Source organism: Melopsittacus undulatus, chromosome 2 (genome assembly GCF_012275295.1).
Source record: "Melopsittacus undulatus isolate bMelUnd1 chromosome 2, bMelUnd1.mat.Z, whole genome shotgun sequence".
NCBI lineage: Eukaryota > Metazoa > Chordata > Aves > Psittaciformes > Psittaculidae > Melopsittacus > Melopsittacus undulatus.
Window position 1 is genome coordinate 707,482 of NC_047528.1, and position 16,706 is coordinate 724,187.

A 16,706-nucleotide genomic window follows, 5' to 3' on the forward strand; every position below is an offset into this window, starting at 1 on the left:
CACTCCTGCATTAAGGTGTATGTCAGTCTCCAGCGTCATCCCAGCTCCAGCCTCAGTGTTCCAGCATCCCTGTGCCTGTCACCTGCCTGGATGTCAGTGCTGGGACACCCCTGCCTGGTCCCTGGGACTCAGTATCAACCCCAGCTGCCCTCCCAAGCTCATCCCATAGGAGACTTTGACCATTGAGCTTCCTGGCACATCCTCATTCCAGACGTGGTGGCCAAGTGCCAGCTGGCTCCTGTCCTCACCTCACACCGGTGCCCACGTGTGTGTGTCCATGGAGCCAGAGCCACACAAACCCATGCTCTGATGCCACAGGGCTCCCACTGAGGTGTCCCAAGTGCAGGGGCAGGACAGGAGGTGCCTGTCACCCCCCCCAGCACCCTGCTTGCTCTGAGCTGACCCCTGCAATGGGGGTGAGGGATCACTAACCCAGGGTGCAGACAGGGCAAGGCATGGATCCAGCAGTGCCCTGCTCCTGGAAGACTGGAGCAGATGGACACGGTCAGCACATGGGATCCAGCTCCTCCAAGCAGATGGACACAGTCACCACATGGGATCCAGCTCCTCCAGCCCTCTGAGCCACCCCATCCCTCTGCATCCCCTCATTGCTGCTCTGGATCCAGGCATCCCCCAGCAGATGGACACGGTCACCACATGGGATCCAGCTCCTCCTGCCCTCTGAGCCATCCCATCCCTCTGCATCCCCTCATCGCTGCCCTGGATCCAGGCATCCCCCAGCAGATGCAGCCCTAGGACCCAGGCAGGGGATGAAGGTTTGGGCATCCCATAGGCAGTGATTCTGGATGGCCCCAGGGTGTCTGGTAAGAATGGTCTGCAAATGCTCAACAAGCAGTGTCCATCCTGTGCCTGCTGAGGAACATGGGGTTGATGGTTCAGTTCCTAGAAGCTGTGCCCTATAGGCTGGCACTATGGGATGGATACACGCAGGAGCTGGTGTCCACCAGCAGCACTGTGGCCAACAGCTCAAGGGAGCAGCAATGAGGGGAGGTACAAGAGAGGAACACCTCAAAGGGACATTGTGAGAGCAAAGGAAAGCCTAATGCAACCACTGTGTGCAACAGCAGGGGCTGAGGAGATGCTGATGCTGCAACAGCTCTTGCAGAAGGTGCTGAAGTGTTTTTAAGATGGGGACTTCTGCTTTGAGGCCTCGGGTTGCTCCTTGAAACCACTGGGATGGGTTTGGGGGGAGATGGGATCCAGGGATGTGGCTGCCCCATCCCTGGCAGTGCTCAAGGCCAGGTTGGACACAGGGGCTTGGAGCAGCTGCTCCAGTGGAAGGGGTCCCTGTGCATTACAGGGATTGGAACTGGAGGAGCTTTAAGGTCCCTTCACCCCAAACCAGGCTGGGGTTCTATGAGATGCCATCCCCAGCATCCCATTTAGAGGAGATCCCTCCTCTGTGCATCCCCCTTCCTACCACAGGTGCAAGTGCTTCAGTTTGGACATCTCCATTCCCTGGCACATCCAGGCCAAGCTGGACAAGAAGGGTTAAGACCTGGGGGGAAAGGGGAAGCTCAGATGGGTACAAACTGTGCTGCTGCTCACGTCCTGCTCCTCCGCACGTCTGCATTGCCTGCCCCACAGGCATGGGGAGGGCGTCAGGGTCAGCTCTGCTGCTTCTGCTCCCCAGCTGCACCAGCACAGCCCTGCAATGGGGATGGGGAGGAAGAGGAAGTCTGCTTGTGGGGAGGGCTGTGGGGCCAGCCCCATGCAGGGAGAGGAACCTGCCCTGCCCGTCACCTCCTGTGGGACCCCCCGTGTGCTGGGGGCACCCCCAGAGTGTGAGCAGCAGCTCAGGAAGAGGATCCTGCCCCTCTGCTGTGCTCTGGGGAGCCCTGAGAGCAGCTCCAGTGCCTAAAGGGGCTGCAGGAAAGCTGGAGAGGGGCTTGGGACAAGGGCCTGGAGGGCCAGGCCAAGGGGAATGGCTTGAACCTGCCCAAGAGAGGGGAGACTGAGCTGAGCTCTGAGGCAGAAGCTGTTCCCTGGGAGGGTGCTGGGCTGGGCACCCTCGATGCCTACACCCCCATCAGCCTCACACCACCCCTGCTGGGACTGCCCCAGGTCCCACTGTTGGGCCAGAGCAGGGCATGGGTGCACAGTGCTCCCATGGACCCAGTACCTGACCTGGAGAACCTGCAAAGCCAGGAGGCCTCTTTGCAGCCCCTCACTGGGGCTCAAATCCTCCCAGCCCCTGGCAAAACCCCAGTCACCCCAGTCTGACATGGCCAGAGCCGGACTGGTTCTGCTGGGGACCTCCCAGGGGTGGACAGGAGGAAGGGGAGGCATTGCTGCACTAGTGCTCAGCTCCTTTGGGCTCAAAGAGCCTTCTTCCTACTGCTGGTGGTGATGCAGGCTTCCAAGCATCACCCCCCAGGTTCAGGCAGGCCCCTCTTTCACACAGCCACACAGGCATGGATAGTTTTGGGGTACTTTTGGGATAGTTTTGGGTGTGGAATGGAAAAACCCACACAGCTTTGTGCTGTGAGAAGCCCCATGAGAAGCTTCCTTCCGTTATCAGACGGCAGACAGAGGTTTCCAGCCTCAGCCCCTGCAGGCAAACATGCGTGTCCATGACCCAGCAGTGCAGGTCAGTACAGCACATTCCCAGCTCCAAGGCTTCCCCAGCACAACCTTCACCCCAAGCCACCCAGTGCAGCACCCAGTACATCCAGGCTCAACTCCCTCTGCCCCCTCCTGACTGCAAACAGGCAGTGGGAGGCATGAGGGGACAGGAATGTGGGGTGCTGGGAGGCAGGATGCAGCTGAGCCTCTACACTGCAAGATGCAGCTTGGCTGCTGCAGTGGGAGCAGATCACAGTGAGCAAGGCAGGGACCCCCTGCCTGTACCCTCCTCCCTGAAACAGGCTGGTTTTCATGGTCAGGATAAGGAGCAGAGACCCCACACACACTAAATAGCACCTTGGTAACACAGCAGAACCAGTGCCTGGCTTCCTGAAGCCCAGCAATTCCCATTAGCTCCATTGCATTTCAACCTCCAGCTGGTGGTAAAAGCACCCAAGGATCCCAGTGCCTTTGCTGAGGCAGGGGAAGGACAAAGCTTGCAGCAGGCTGGGGCTGCAGGGCTTGTTCCTGTTCCTTCTGCAGGCTGTGGCTTCCTGAGCAGAGGCCACCCTACTCGTGACACACGCATGTGATGATCTAACCAGCACCCCATGGGGTGCACAGCCCTCCCCCGGGTGCTGCAGGATGGGAGGCAGTGGGTTAAATACACCACAGAGCAGCCTGTTTCCTCCAGCTACTCCTTTTGTGGTGGCTCTTGGCTTCTGAAAAGCACATGTGTGACAAGGCAGGGCTATGATAAAACAGGGGCAGGATGTTCACTGTCAGTAGATACAAGCAGGCTACTACACTGCCATGGGAGACAGAACAACTCACAGCATCAAGAGTTCAGATTCTGTTTCCAAAGAGCTCTTTGCAGTTGGTTGTGTTCACTACAAGCAGCTCATCGCTGTCTGTGCATGTAAATGGCCACCTCCCAGCCTACACATAGGAGAACAGAGACAGGAAACACCTCGCAGCTCACAAGTACAAGCTACCCACGCGTCCCTTTGGGCTGAACCCAGTCCCAGATGTGCAGGGTACCATCGCTGGCTGCTGACAGCAATGTTCTTGGTTTCTGTGGGTGCCACGTGTGAGCTGTGAGCAGGGGGGGCTCTCCATTGCTGTCCTCTTCACCAAACATGTGGCCTTTGTGGACAAAGGTTGGTTGTGCTGGGCTGGAGGAGCTGTCCCAGCTCCCAGTGTCATACACGTGCACAGCCCCATCGAAACCTGAGGGAAAGGAACAAGAGACACCCCAAGTCAATCACATTGTTCCAGTGCTGCTGAGCCAGAAAGCAGGACAAAGGCTCAGCCTGGAAACCTGTGACAGCAAAGCAGCCAAAGCCTCTGAGGAGCTTGCCTTGAGCTCCCAGCTGCTGAGGTGAATGCAGGCCAAGCTTCCACATTTGCTGCTTGGGTTTTGCAATGCTCTGGCTATGAGGCAGCTTGTGCTGCCCAGCTGCTGTTATCAGCAGTGTCCCTGCAGCCAGGAGGTCACTGGCACTGTCAGGGCAGTGTGTGCAGAGAGCTTGGGGTGTTAGCAGGGAAGCTGGAGCTCCCCCAAACCCAGCCAGGCTCCATCTGTGGTTGTTGAGCTCCAGGTCTGCTGGCTCCAGGGACAGCTCTGAACAGCCCCCCCTGCCTGGGGTGTTTGAGCTGGAGGGGAATTGATAGACACAGCTCAGACTGTCCCTGTCTGCAATAAGAGGGCTGGAGCACCTCCCATAGGGAGCCAGGCTGAGAACATTGGGGCTGTTGAGCCTGGAGAAGAGAAGCTGCATGGAGACCTCAGAGCAGCTTCCAGTGTCTGAAGGGGGCTGCAAGGATGCTGGAGAGGGGCTCTTCATCAGGGACTGCAGTGATAGGACAAGGGGTGATGGGTTCAGACTGAAACAGGGGAAGTTCAGGTTGGACATAAGGCAGAAGCTCTTCCCTGGGAGGGTGGAACTGGAACTTCAGTGCAAGGAAGAGGTAGATGCCCCATCCCTGGCAGTGCTCAAGGCCAGGTTGGACACAGGGGCTTGGAGCAGCTGCTCCAGTGGAAGGGGTCCCTGCCTGTGTCAGGGGTTGGAGCTGGATGGGATTTAAGGTCCCTTCAACCCAAACCATTCTATGATTCAGAAAAGCCTCCAGAAAGGAGCTCTGGGCCCCAAAGCACATACCTGAAATGGCAAGGCAGCCTTCCAGAGCAGGAGCCCAGGACACACACAGGAATTCTGCATTAGGGCTGGGTGAGGGAACGCTGCACTTTGCTGAGGCCAAATGCTCCGAGGGTTTCCTTACATCTGTGAGAGTGATGTGGCCTCTGTTGGAGAGGCAAGCTATGGGATGGGAGCTTGATGCAGAGCCTGGAGCTGTCTGCCTGACTCCCATGCACCACCGCTCGTCACCCAGCTCCCAGGGCACAGACACAGCCTCCAAGGGAGCCTCCGGCTGTCGAACGTCACCCAGGTACAGCTGCCCATTGGCACAGCACAGGAGCAAGGTGTTGCAGTCCAGGAAGGCCAGGCCACTGAGCTCCTCACTGCTGCTGGGGGCTAGGAAAGAGAGGAGCATCTCAGGTGGTGTGAGGAGCATTTGTCTGAGCCTTGCCCCTGGGGTGGCTTTCAGAGCACTGTGTCCTTGGGATGCACCCCCAGTGTGAGCAGCAGGTTGAGGGAGGGGACTCTGCCTCTCTGCTCTGCTCTTGTGAGACCCCACTTGTAGCACTGTGCAGTTCTGGTGTCCCCAACACAGGAGGGATGCGGAGCTGTTGGAGTGAGGCCAGAGGAGGCCATGGGGATGCTCTGCTCTGGAGCCAGGCTGAGAGAGCTGGGCTGGGGCAGCCTGGACAAGAGAAGGCTCCTGAAGGGGAGACCTGAGAGCAGCTCCAGTGCCTAAAGGGGCTGCAGGAAAGCTGGAGAGGGTCTTGGGACAAGGGCCTGGAGGGCCAGGCCAAGGGGAATGGCTTGAACCTGCCCAAGGATAACACAGTCACACAGAGCTCACTCAGGAGCAAACTGATGCCAGTGAGTGATGTGACTCTGAGGCCAGCACCTCCCTTGTCTGGGCCAATGCATGCAGCAGCATCCCTCTGCTAACCCAATTCTGTGCACTGAAACCATCTGTGGTGCTCTCTTAGGACTCAGATCTGGGGCAGAAGCCTGAGGAATCACTGTCATGGGAGTAGTGAGAAGCTGGAGACAGCCCAGAGCATGGTAACTTCATTTGAGATACATCTTTATACCCTTGGGCATGTGTTGGGAAGCACCCGTGCAGTGAAGTGTTTGCTGCCTGAGCAGTTCCTCTTGCTCTACCCAAAGCTTTGCCCCAGCAGACAGTTAACTGGAATACCTGCCACGTAGATATTCTTCCTCGATTCCACCTCTGTAATGTGGACACTGTCAAGGGTTGATCCATGCAGGACCCACTGGGCTCTGGCTGCTGTGGTTGCAATTCTAGCCCAAGGATGCCCATTTTCTGTAGGTATGGCACTTACAGGTTTAATAACATCTGTTTGGGAGAGAAGAGCAGCTGTAAAGCACATCAGGAGTCAAGTAATCCCCGAGATTAAGCTGCTTCACAAAGCTAAAAGTGACCTACTAAAGCAATAAGGAAGCCAATTACGACTAAAGCCCTCACCAGAATAAACCCACTGTGCCAATACATCCAGGCAGGATTACCATGGCAAATCCAGCCAAACACATGGGAAGTCATGAAGCAAGATGCTGATTCTCAAGGAGGAAGCATAAGAAAGCTTTCAACAATGTTCTGCACTTCCTTTCTGGTGGTTTCAGTGTTTCCCAATTTGCTGTTTCCCAATTTGCTGTAGCAAGGCAACAGCAACCCTTTTTCTAAGGCAGAGAGAGGGCTGGAGAACTGAGGTGTTTCATGGAATAACCTGAATAGCAGTGTAAGGAGCTCTTTTATTTCCAACCTTTGGAGTCTCAAAGGTAACACTGTGCCAAATGGATAAGGAAGAGGTTTGTTTGTATGCTTAAGAGCTTACAACTAAGTGGAAAGCCACTGTGAGAGGCCTAAATCTCCTAATTCCCTTAGGAGGTTTATGCTGGCAAGTCCCCATCTTTCCAAGCCACCGGAGTTGGCACAGACACTTCCCTTGTGCCCTTCTCCAGGCCCTGCCATGCAAGGGCAGTCACTCAGGATGTTACCTAATGGGACTGGTGCTCCTCTCCTCCTTTTATACCCAAGCAAAAGGGGAAGCTAAAGATGCTCCATGCAAAGACTGCATTGCAAAACTACACCAGCTGAGAAATGTGTCTGTTCCTTACTTGAGTCCTCTGCTGACACCTTCCAGAGCTGGAGGGAGCTGTCTGGTGGGCCACTGGTCACCAGTAAGCTGAAAGAACAAGAACCCCATACAGCTCTTCAGGAGCAGAGAAGAGCCTGGGACAAGGTGTTCTGCTGCTCCTCCTGTGCTCAGAGGCTTTTCCCTGTGCTTGGAGCATAGCAAGGGCTGGAAGGACCAGAACCCTGGAACTCCTCACACCAGGGTAAAGACAGACCCAGGGAATGGCATTGAATTAACACATATTCCATAAGTGCTAGACTAAGGATGGTGTTTCTGACCCCCCCAAAGTAGCACGAGGGGCTCGTGTGGGAGGAGAGAGCTGAAGGGGTGAAATGAATCAGCCAGAGGGAAGTGGGTTTGCTGTGTCTAACAGCAGGAAAGGGAACCTTTGTGAACACACACACAGAGCCCTGGGGCTGGCAGGGCTGCAATCCATTCTCATGAGCACCCCAAGTCATTGCTCCTCTCCAAACACCAAGACAAGGTGCTGGGAGGAGCACTCCATGGCACTGGCCAGCAGGTCCCCTCTGTACTCCCACAGCTAGGTCAGGATGCAAGGAAGGAAAAGGAGCTTTCTCCCAGTGGATGAGCTCCTTCTGCATCTCCAGTATGCCCTGGAAGGACCTCAATGCCTTACCTGGTGCCAGGCACACACTTCAGGCTGTATATGGGGCGGTCGGAAAATCCACCACATTCCAGCTTGAATTCTCTCTCTGGAAACAGGCTCTAGAAACCAGAAGCAAAGGGATTTCTGATCACTTATCAATGCAGTTTGGTGTGGTTGGTTAGCCTGAAAAGAGGCACAGACACAGCCACTCTCTTCTGCCTGCCCTAATGCCTGTTTCAACAGGAGCTGTAGGACTGAGGGATCACAAAAGGTTAAAGGGAAGCTGGAGAAAGCTCCTGTCAAGAATCATATCATAAAATCCCACACTGGTTTGGGTTTGAAGGGAACTTAAAGCGCCTCCAGCTCCAACCCCTGCCACGGGCAGGGACCCCTTCCACTGCAGCAGCTGCTCCAAGCCCCTGTGTCCAACCTGGCCTTGAGCACTGCCAGGGATGGGGCAGCCACAGCTTCTCTGGGCACCCTGTGCCAGCGCCTCAGCACCCTCCCAGGGAACAGCTTCTGCCTTATCTCCAACCTGAACTTCCCTGTTTCAGTCTGAACCCATCACCCCTTGTCCTATCGCTGCAGTCCCTGATGCAGAGCCCCTCTCCAGAGCTCCCCCCTTCATCCACATCACCCCTTAAACCCTTTTCCCTCTGTGCTCATAGCCCGGCCAAGCCCTTTGCAGAGCAATAGGGCCCAGGTCCCAGCCTGTGTCCCCCATCCCTGTCTCACTGCGGACCCCAAGCCGAGGGGCACAGAGGGATGCGGTGCCCTCTTGCCCACAGCACCCACCTTGGTCACCACCTCCCGTATCGGTGGCGGCGGCAGCAGCTGTAGGATCTCGTTCTTACCGGTATCACCATACCCGGCCACGAACACACCTTGGGGTGGGTGGGAGGCACAGGGTCACGGTGACGGCCATAGACCAGTGGTGTGGGGCTACCCGGTCCTGTCCCGACCCCAGGGCCCTTCCCCATGGCTCCCCACAGGACCAGAGAGCACTCACGGTTCCCCGGAGCCCATTCGAGTAAGCGGGTGGGCGCCTGGAGCTGGAAGGCGTGCAGGTCCTCGTACCTGAAGGGACACGGAGGGGGAGAGAGCGGCGGCTGAACGGGAATGGGAATGGGAACGGGAATGGGAACGGGAATGGGAACGGGACCGGGAATGGGACGGGAATGGGAATGGGAACGGGAATGGGAACGGGACCGGGACAGGGAATGGGAACAGGAGTGGGAATGGGAACGGGAACAGGAATGGGAATGGGAACGAGAATGGGAACGAGAATGGGAACGAGAATGGGAACGAGAATGGGAACGGGAATGGGAACGGGAATCGGATCCGACCCTCACTCACTGGCTCAGCGACAGCACCAGCCACTCATCCATCCTCTCCATTGCAAGGCGCGGCGCAGAGATGACGTCACTCGGCTGCGCTGACGTCACTCGGCTGCGCGACTCAGTGACGTTCCCCACCCGCCGGAGGGCGGCTCTGGACCGGCTGGAACCGGATGGAGCCGGCGGCGCTGAGGGGAGCGCGGGGCGAGACCGCCGCCATGAGGGGGAGAGGAGGGAGAGGTGTGAGGAGAGCGGTGTGAGGTGTGTGAGGTGTGTGAGGTGTGTGAGGTGTGAGGTGTGAGGTGTGAGGTGTGTGAGGTGTGTGAGGTGTGTGAGGTGTGAGGAGAACGGTGTGAGGAGAGCGGTGTGAGGTGTGTGAGGTGTGTGAGGTGTGAGATGTGTGGGGTGTGAGGTGTGCGGTGTGAGGTGTGTGAGGTGTGCGGTGTGGGGTGTGTGCGGTGTGAGGTGTGTGAGGTGTGCGGTGTGAGGTGTGTGAGGGGTGAGGTGTGTGAGGTGTGGGGTGTGAGGTGTGTGCGGTGTGAGGTGTGTGAGGTGTGAGGTGTGTGAGGTGTGTGGTGTGAGGTGTGAGGTGTGTGAGGTGTGCGGTGTGAGGTGTGAGGTGTGTGAGGTGTGAGGTGTGTGGTGTGAGGTGTGTGAGGTGTGAGGTGTGTGAGGTGTGCGGTGTGAGGGGTGTGAGGTGTGAGGTGTGAGGTGTGTGAGGTGTGAGGTGTGTGAGGTGTGTGAGGTGTGTGAGGTGTGTGAGGTGTGAGGTGTGTGAGGTGTGTGAGGTGTGAGGTGTGAGGTGTGTGAGGTGTGAGGTGTGTGAGGTGTGTGAGGTGTGAGGTGTGAGGTGTGTGAGGGGTGAGGTGTGCGGCTGGGATAGAGTGAACGCGGGCACCAGTTGTGAGGGGGATCAGCTGTGGGGGATCTACCACAACGGGGCAGTGTGCATGGAGGGACCCGCGGTGGGCAGTGTGTGTTGGTGCAGGGGGGCACGTTCAGGTCTTGTTGTGGCGTTGTCCTAAATGAAACATTCTTTTAATAAAAAGGATAAAATGCAGGTGGTGCAGGCACGGGTGTGAGTTTGTGAGGGTAATGAAAGGAATAACGTGGTGTGCATCGGTACCGGTGTTGGGGCAGCCTGGGCAAGAGAAGGCTCCTGATGGGGAGAGCTGAGAGCAGCTCCAGTGCCTAAAGGGGCTGCAGGAAAGCTGGAGAGGGGCTTGGGACAAGGGCCTGTAGGGACAGGCCAAGGGGAATGGCTTGAACCTGCCCAAGAGAGGGGAGACTGAGCTGAGCTCTGAGGCAGAAGCTGTTCCCTGGGAGGGTGCTGAGGCGCTGGCACAGGGTGCCCAGAGAAGCTGTGGCTGCCCCATCCCTGGCAGTGCTCAAGGCCAGGTTGGACACAGGGGCTTGGAGCAGCTGCTCCATGGAAGGGGTCCCTGGCAGGGGCAGGGGGTTCATTCCCCACCTCTCTGTGCAGCCTGGGCTTCCCCATAGGCTTTTGCTGTTCTGTTCTTAACCATGTGTTGTTCTCAGCCACTTCCTTGACAAACGCTGGGCTCCATCACATCGACTCTGGTTGCCCGTGCCAAGGGGTTGCTGCTCAAACCAAGCTTCCTGGGCCTGAGCCCATGCCTGCAGGATGGAGTTGCTCTTCCATGGATCCTTTCCTCTCCAGGGAGGCTCAATAAGGTGCTGAAGGCTCAGTGCAGCAAATCCCCTCCAGCTTTGGGCTCTGTCCAGGTGATGGAGACACTTCACAATCACTGCTGATAACTGGGGTTTGTTATCATTGTGCTTTCTCTGCCTTGTGCCTCAGCATCCTCTGGTGTGCGGGTGTTGTGAGGGGACCGGTGTCTGTGTTCCACAGCACTGGAAGGTGACAGCCTCCAGCTTCTGAGGTGGCTCTGGAATAATCCAGAACACCTGCTTTGGACAGAAATGCATCTGGATGTGAGCCTCTGACCCTGGGCAGTGTCTCCTGTATTAGCTGGCATTTTGGGCTGGTTATTTCCCCCTCATTTTCACTGTGCTGTCAGTGCTGTCAGGGAGGAGTGGGGGTGCTTTGGGTGGATTCATAGGGAGGTTTCCTGAGCTCCTGCAGTGCTTGAGGAGGTTTCTGGGTGATGTGAAGGGTTCAGACGTGGGTTGTGCTGTCTGAACTCTGTGCCTGGGGCTGCTTCGGGGCTGTCAGTGCAGGAGTGAGTGAGAGATCAAGGGCAAAAGCAGGCACAGAAGCAGAAGTGTTCAGTGTTCACAGCCAGGCTGGACAGAGCCTTGGGTGACATGGTCTAGGGTGAGGTGTCCCTGCCCCTGGAAAGGGTTTGGAACTGGATGGTCTTAAGGTCCTTTCCAACCCAAACCAGTCTGGGATTTGTGGTCCTATGAAGTGCTGGGAAAACAAGGATGGAAAGAGGTCAGTCAGACCCCTTCTATCAGCCCCTCTCCAGCTTTCCTGCAGCCCCTTTAGGCACTGGAGCTGCTCTCAGGTATCCCCAGAGCACAGCAGAGGGGCAGGATCCCCTCCCTGAGCTGCTGCTCACGCTCTGGGGGTGCCCCCAGCACACGGGGGGGTTCTGGGCTCCAGCACTCACTGAAGCCGGGTCATGGGGAGCTGCTCCTCACCCAGCACCCCAAGTCCTGCTCCTCAGGCTCCATCCCATCTCCCCCAGCCTGGGTTTGTGCTTGGATTGCCCTGACCAGGGGCAGGACCTTGCCCTTGGCTTGGTTGATCTCCATGAGGCTCAAATGGTCCCACCTCCAGTGTGCCCTGATCCATGGGGATCCCATCCCTTCCCTGCAGTGTGTCACTGCACACACAGCAGGGTGTCCTCAGCAAACATGCTGAGGGTGCTGGATCCCACTCTCCATGGCACCAAGCAAGGTCAGTCCTAACGCCAGCCCCTGGTTGAGATACCTCCTGCCATGTGCCTGTGGAGTCTGTATGGCCCATCAACCGATGACCAGGAATGCTGATACAGTAAAATCGCTAGGAAGCAGAGCTAGAAGCCTTTGGAGGAGCATGGAGTCCTGAAAACAAGCTGTTTATTGTCCAGAGAAACAAGAACAAACCCTGTTGAATGCCTTGAAGGTAACTTTGCTGTGTAAAGCTGAACAAACCCCAACTAACAGGTCAGGCTTGGGTGAACAAAGCTGTCCTGCAGCTCCTCAGAGGCAGCGATGCGTGAGGCTGCTCTTGGAGCTGGGCCCGGCTCTGGCAGCCCTCGGGGGCCTCGTGGCCTGCAGACAGGCTCAGCTCTGGCTCAGAGCTCATCCTCTTGGGTCATCCTGGAGGAAGGAAAGCTCAGGGTTAGTGCAGCACTGAGTGAATGGAGCTGATCTTGGTCCAGTGGTGATGTTGAGGTTGTGAATTCCCCATCCCTGGCAGTGCTCAAGGCCAGGTTGGACACAGGGGCTTGGAGCAGCTGCTCCTGTGGAAGGGGTCCCTGCCCTGGCAGGGGTTGGAGCTGGATGGGCTTTGAGGTCCCTTCCAACACAAAGCATTCCATGATTCAATTTCTGGGTGTATCACCTGCCAATGTAACCAGGGCACCTCCTGTTCCCTGGGCTGAAGTTTCTAACCCATGCCCTGGTGTCAGTGCTTCCCTGCTATTCTTAACTGTGTTTTCTCTCTTCAGTGGCTTTTCTCACTTAGATGTTGTCAAAACTGGAGTGAAATGCTTCAAACTCATCACCTCAATGGAATGAATTCATTCCTGGTCTCCAGTGGTGTTCAGAGACCACACGTGATGTATTAGGACAACATCTGATACAAAGATGTCAGACTTACCATACAAGACTACTTCTGCTCTCCTCTTACTCATGTTGTGGGTTATGCTAATGCTCTGTTGAAGATTAGATTGCTCCCGTGATCTCTCCATGTGACTAATCTCCTTTGCATTGTGTTCAGTGCTTGATTTCATCAGCACCTCATGACAATGACAGATGTATTTAACTAACTATTGATAGATCAAAGTCACTTCCCCATCTCTCTTTTTAGCTTCGCTTGTTCAAAACCCTTCTCCTGGGGGCTGGCAGTGCTCAAGGCTAGGCTGGACACAGGGGCTTGGAGCAGCTGCTCCAGTGGAAGGGGTTGGAACTAAATGAGCTCTAAGGTCCCAGGCTGGGATTCTATGATTCTATGATGTGGTGGATCTCCTTGGTGCTGTATGTAAAGAAACAACATTATTTTTACATCTTTCTAACCAGAATCTCTCAGTTTAGTCTCACCAGTTTTTGTTCTGCCCACGATCAACCTAAAAGACAAGGTCTCACTTGTTGCCTTGCATGGATTTGGGGGTTATTATCCTGTATCCCCTCAATCACCTCTCCAAGTCACACAACCCCTGTTTCCAGTTTTCCTTGAAGACCATGAGTTTCCCACCCCATGGCTCCTCTCTGGGCCTCCTGGATGGGTGATCCCTGCACATGAGATGAGGTGAGACCTCAGCTGCTCTTCTTTGCTCTCTTTCCCCTGTTCTGGTTCCTGAGCTGTTTTCTGCTTTTCTAACTAGGAGCAGCAGGATTTTATTTATTTCTATTTCTTTTCCAAGGAGCTTTTCCTTGGAAAACTGAATCTGATCAAACTGCATCAGCTTTAGATTAGCCACATTCCTGGAGGAATGAGCCGCTTCTCCAAACAGCAGCACCACAGCAGGAAAGGCCCATGGCCAGCACCAAAGCAGAGGCTTGAACTTGACCCTCCCTTTTGCAGCCTCATAGGGCTCATTTTGGGAGAGATCTGCTGTTTGTCCCAATCCAGACTGAATTCCTGCTTTTGCTTGTGCTTCCTTCAGCTGTGTCACCGTGAAGCTGTCAATGAAAGCACTTCTGTTTGTCGGAATATGCTGCTTTTTACCCTAAACTGTCTTTTGTCCTGAACCCAACCTGTTTGCTGCAGGGCTGCTGCACCCTTTGGCTGTGTCCTCACTGGCAGCACTGGAAGGAACTGGGGGAGCAGAATTACTGCGAGAGGAGAAGGAAGTTTGGAAGGTACCAAGAAATTAAAGCCCTTTGAGAACATGGATTTTAACACTTACATCTTTCAGAAGAAGAATGACTCCTACTCCATCCTTTGTCCTTTCTTCTAAGTAGCCACCTGCAACACCTAGAACATGAAGTGCTCAGTGAACATGGACTTTGGACAGTGGTTTCATGCAGCATCAACTGCTTTTGTTGATGGACAAATACCTTATGAGGAATACTGGGTGGGGTTTCCTTGTTCTCTGAGCCTGGGATGTAAAACAACAAGGAAATAGAGCTATGGGATAAGTTAAATCCTTATTCTTACCTGGTTTCACATAAGGTTAAATCCTGATCTGAGATTAGACCCTCAGGTCACTGTGGTAAGGGGAAAACGTTCATTATATCTGCTCTGGAGACTATAACATAGGGTAGAGATACCTAAACTGGGAGTACAGCAGGTAGTTGGGTACCAACACAAGCTTGCTGCCCAGAGGAGAACAAATCTCCATGTGGATCTTTCCTGCTTCCTGGCAGAATAAATGAGCCCAGCAAATCTGAAGCCTGTGGATGTGCAGAGATCACGGAGGGGAATGTGATGGCTCATTTGGTTTGGGATTGTGAATGAGTTTGTGATGACACCGAGTTGTTGGTGCAGTGATGCTGGAGAGAAAGGATGGATCCACATAGACCTGGACATGCTGCAGAGGTGGGACCATGTGAACCTCATGGAGCTCAACCAGGCCAAGGGCAAGGTCCTGCCCCTGGTCAGGGCAACCCCAGCACCAACCCAGGCTGGGGGAGATGGGATGGAGCCTGAGGAGCAGGACTTGGGGTGCTGGGTGAGGAGCAGCTCCCCATGACCCGGCTGCAGTGAGTGCTGGAGCCCAGAACCCCCCGTGTGCTGGGGGCACCCCCAGAGCGTGAGCAGCAGCTCAGGGAGGGGATCCTGCCCCTCTGCTGTGCTCTGGGGAGACCCCACTTGCAGCACTGGGTGCAGTTCTGGTGTCCCCAACATAAGGAGGGGATGGAGCTGCTGGAGCAAGTCCAGAGGAGGCCACGACGATGCTCAGGGGCTGGAGCAGCTCCTGTATGGAGCCAGGCTGAGAACATTGGGGCTGTTGAGCCTGGAGAAGAGAAGCTGCGTGGAGACCTCAGAGCAGCTTCCAGTGTCTGAAGGGGGCTCCAAGGATGCTGGAGAGGGGCTCTTCATCAGGGACTGCAGTGATAGGACAAGGGGTGATGGGTTCAGACTGAAACAGGGGAAGTTCAGGTTGGAGATAAGGCAGAAGCTGTTCCCTGGGAGGGTGCTGAGGCGCTGGCACAGGGTGCCCAGAGAAGCTGTGGCTGCCCCATCCCTGGCAGTGTTAAAGGCCAGGTTGGACACAGGGGCTTGGAGCAGCTGCTCCAGTGGAAGGAGTCCCTGCCCTGGCAGGGGTTGGAGCTGGAGGAGCTTTAAGGTCCCTTCCAACACAAACCAGGCTGGGATTCCATGATTTTCCCTCTCTGCAGTTACATTCCCATGTTCTTTCAGTTAAGCTTATAAACCAGTTTGACCTGGGAAAAATGTGCAGAGCAGTAAGAGGATAAGAGTGTTTATCCTCCACAAACTGTTGTAAAATATTTCCTGTTTTTTCCACTGTTATAAAATCTTTTGTTTTTCTAAGTTTTATTTGCATTTTTCAGTGAACTAAAAAAAAGGGGGAAAATAAAAGGCAAAATCTTGAAAATGGGATTGAATATCCCAAAAGAATTTAAAAAAAAGAGCCTTTTAGAAAAAAATGAACTTTTGGGACAAAATATCCTAAAATCGGATAACTTTTTCTTTCAGAATCTCCATGGAAAACCTCCCAGAAATGCCAGGAAGGATGAAAACCCTTCAAGCTGGCGCTGCCCTTTTGGGCTGAGAGGCAGCAAGCTGTGACAGAGCTCTCCTCATGGATCAGAGCCCATTTACCTGCATCCCCTTGCAAGTTCTCTCTGATGCCAGAGGAGCCTGGCTCACAAGAAGGGTGGTCAGCATTGCACAGTGAACCCCACACATAGAGGTTCTCCATGGAAGGGGATGCTGAGAGTCTTGGTGAGAAGAGGTGTATGTGCCTCAGTGTTACCTGGTGATGCAGAGCTCGGTGCAGACGGACTCACCTTTGGAGGCAGCGAACAAAGGCAGCCCTCTTGTGCAGCAGGAGGGCCAGGGTGAAGAGAAGCAGCAGTCCAGCCATTGTGACAACCTTCCTTGCAGATGTGAGTGCTGGGGATGGAAGAGAGAAAGAGAGACCGTGATGCTCACGATGCTGTGTGCACATTGGGCATCCCTGGAGCTCTGGTGCGAACAGCATTGTCATGGGTGGTCAGATGAGTGCACAACCCTGGACCAGCAGATGCTCACTTGGAAGTGGTGACTCCCTACTACTGGACACTGTTAAGATGGGGCTGGACAGGGTGGTGGGACACTGAGTCTGGGTCATGCTGTGCCTGCAAAGTTTGGAGCAGGTGATCCTCGAGGTCTCCTCCAACCTGATGCTCTATGAGTGTCTCTAACTTCTGCTCTCAATCTGGGTCTCCAAATGCCCTCCAGCACTCCCTGCTTGGGAGCTACCATTGTTCTTATCCTTCTGAGGTGCAATAAGAAGCCTCGAGGTATACAGTGTAGAGACTGAAGTAATGTTGCATTGACCTGGAGCCAGCAAGTGTTTGGGACTGCGTGAAAGGAGTTTGTGGGCATAACGAATGAGCAGGAAGGTTTCCCATGTGGTTCCTAATAAGGACAAGCAGATGAAGGATGTAGGGTGCCCAGAGAAGCTGTGGCTGCCCCATCCCTGGCAGTGCTCAAGGCCAGGTTGGACACAGGGGCTTGGAGCAGCTGCTCCAGTGGAAGGGGTCCCTGCCCTGGCAGGGGTTGGAGCTGGAGGAGCTTCAG

General features: G+C 55.1%; 1 protein-coding gene across 1 annotated transcript; it reads right to left on the reverse strand.

Annotated features, from left to right (window-relative positions):
• Positions 1–3,437: 3,437 nt before the first annotated feature.
• Positions 3,438–8,900, reverse strand: LOC117438977 (WD repeat-containing protein 73-like). Its single transcript, XM_034074538.1, has 8 exons — positions 8,841–8,900; positions 8,494–8,561; positions 8,280–8,368; positions 7,515–7,603; positions 6,858–6,925; positions 5,920–6,078; positions 4,749–5,123; positions 3,438–3,816 (listed from the first exon to the last, which is right to left on the reverse strand). The coding sequence occupies exons 1-8, from the start codon at positions 8,879–8,881 to the stop codon at positions 3,578–3,580; spliced, it is 1,128 nt and encodes a 375-aa protein (XP_033930429.1). The 5' UTR covers positions 8,882–8,900; the 3' UTR covers positions 3,438–3,577.
• Between the last annotated feature and the right edge of the window lie 7,806 nt (positions 8,901–16,706).

Coding starts and splice junctions, on each gene's coding strand:
- LOC117438977 (XM_034074538.1), bottom strand. CDS start 8,881: ATGGAGAGGATGGATGAGTGGCTGGTGCTGTCGCTGAGCCA. Junction 6,079..6,857: donor GGTGTCAGCAGAGGACTCAA/GTAAGGAACAGA, acceptor TCTCCCAAACAG/ATGTTATTAAACCTGTAAGT. Junction 3,817..4,748: donor AGGCTGCCTTGCCATTTCAG/GTATGTGCTTTG, acceptor CCTTTCCCTCAG/GTTTCGATGGGGCTGTGCAC.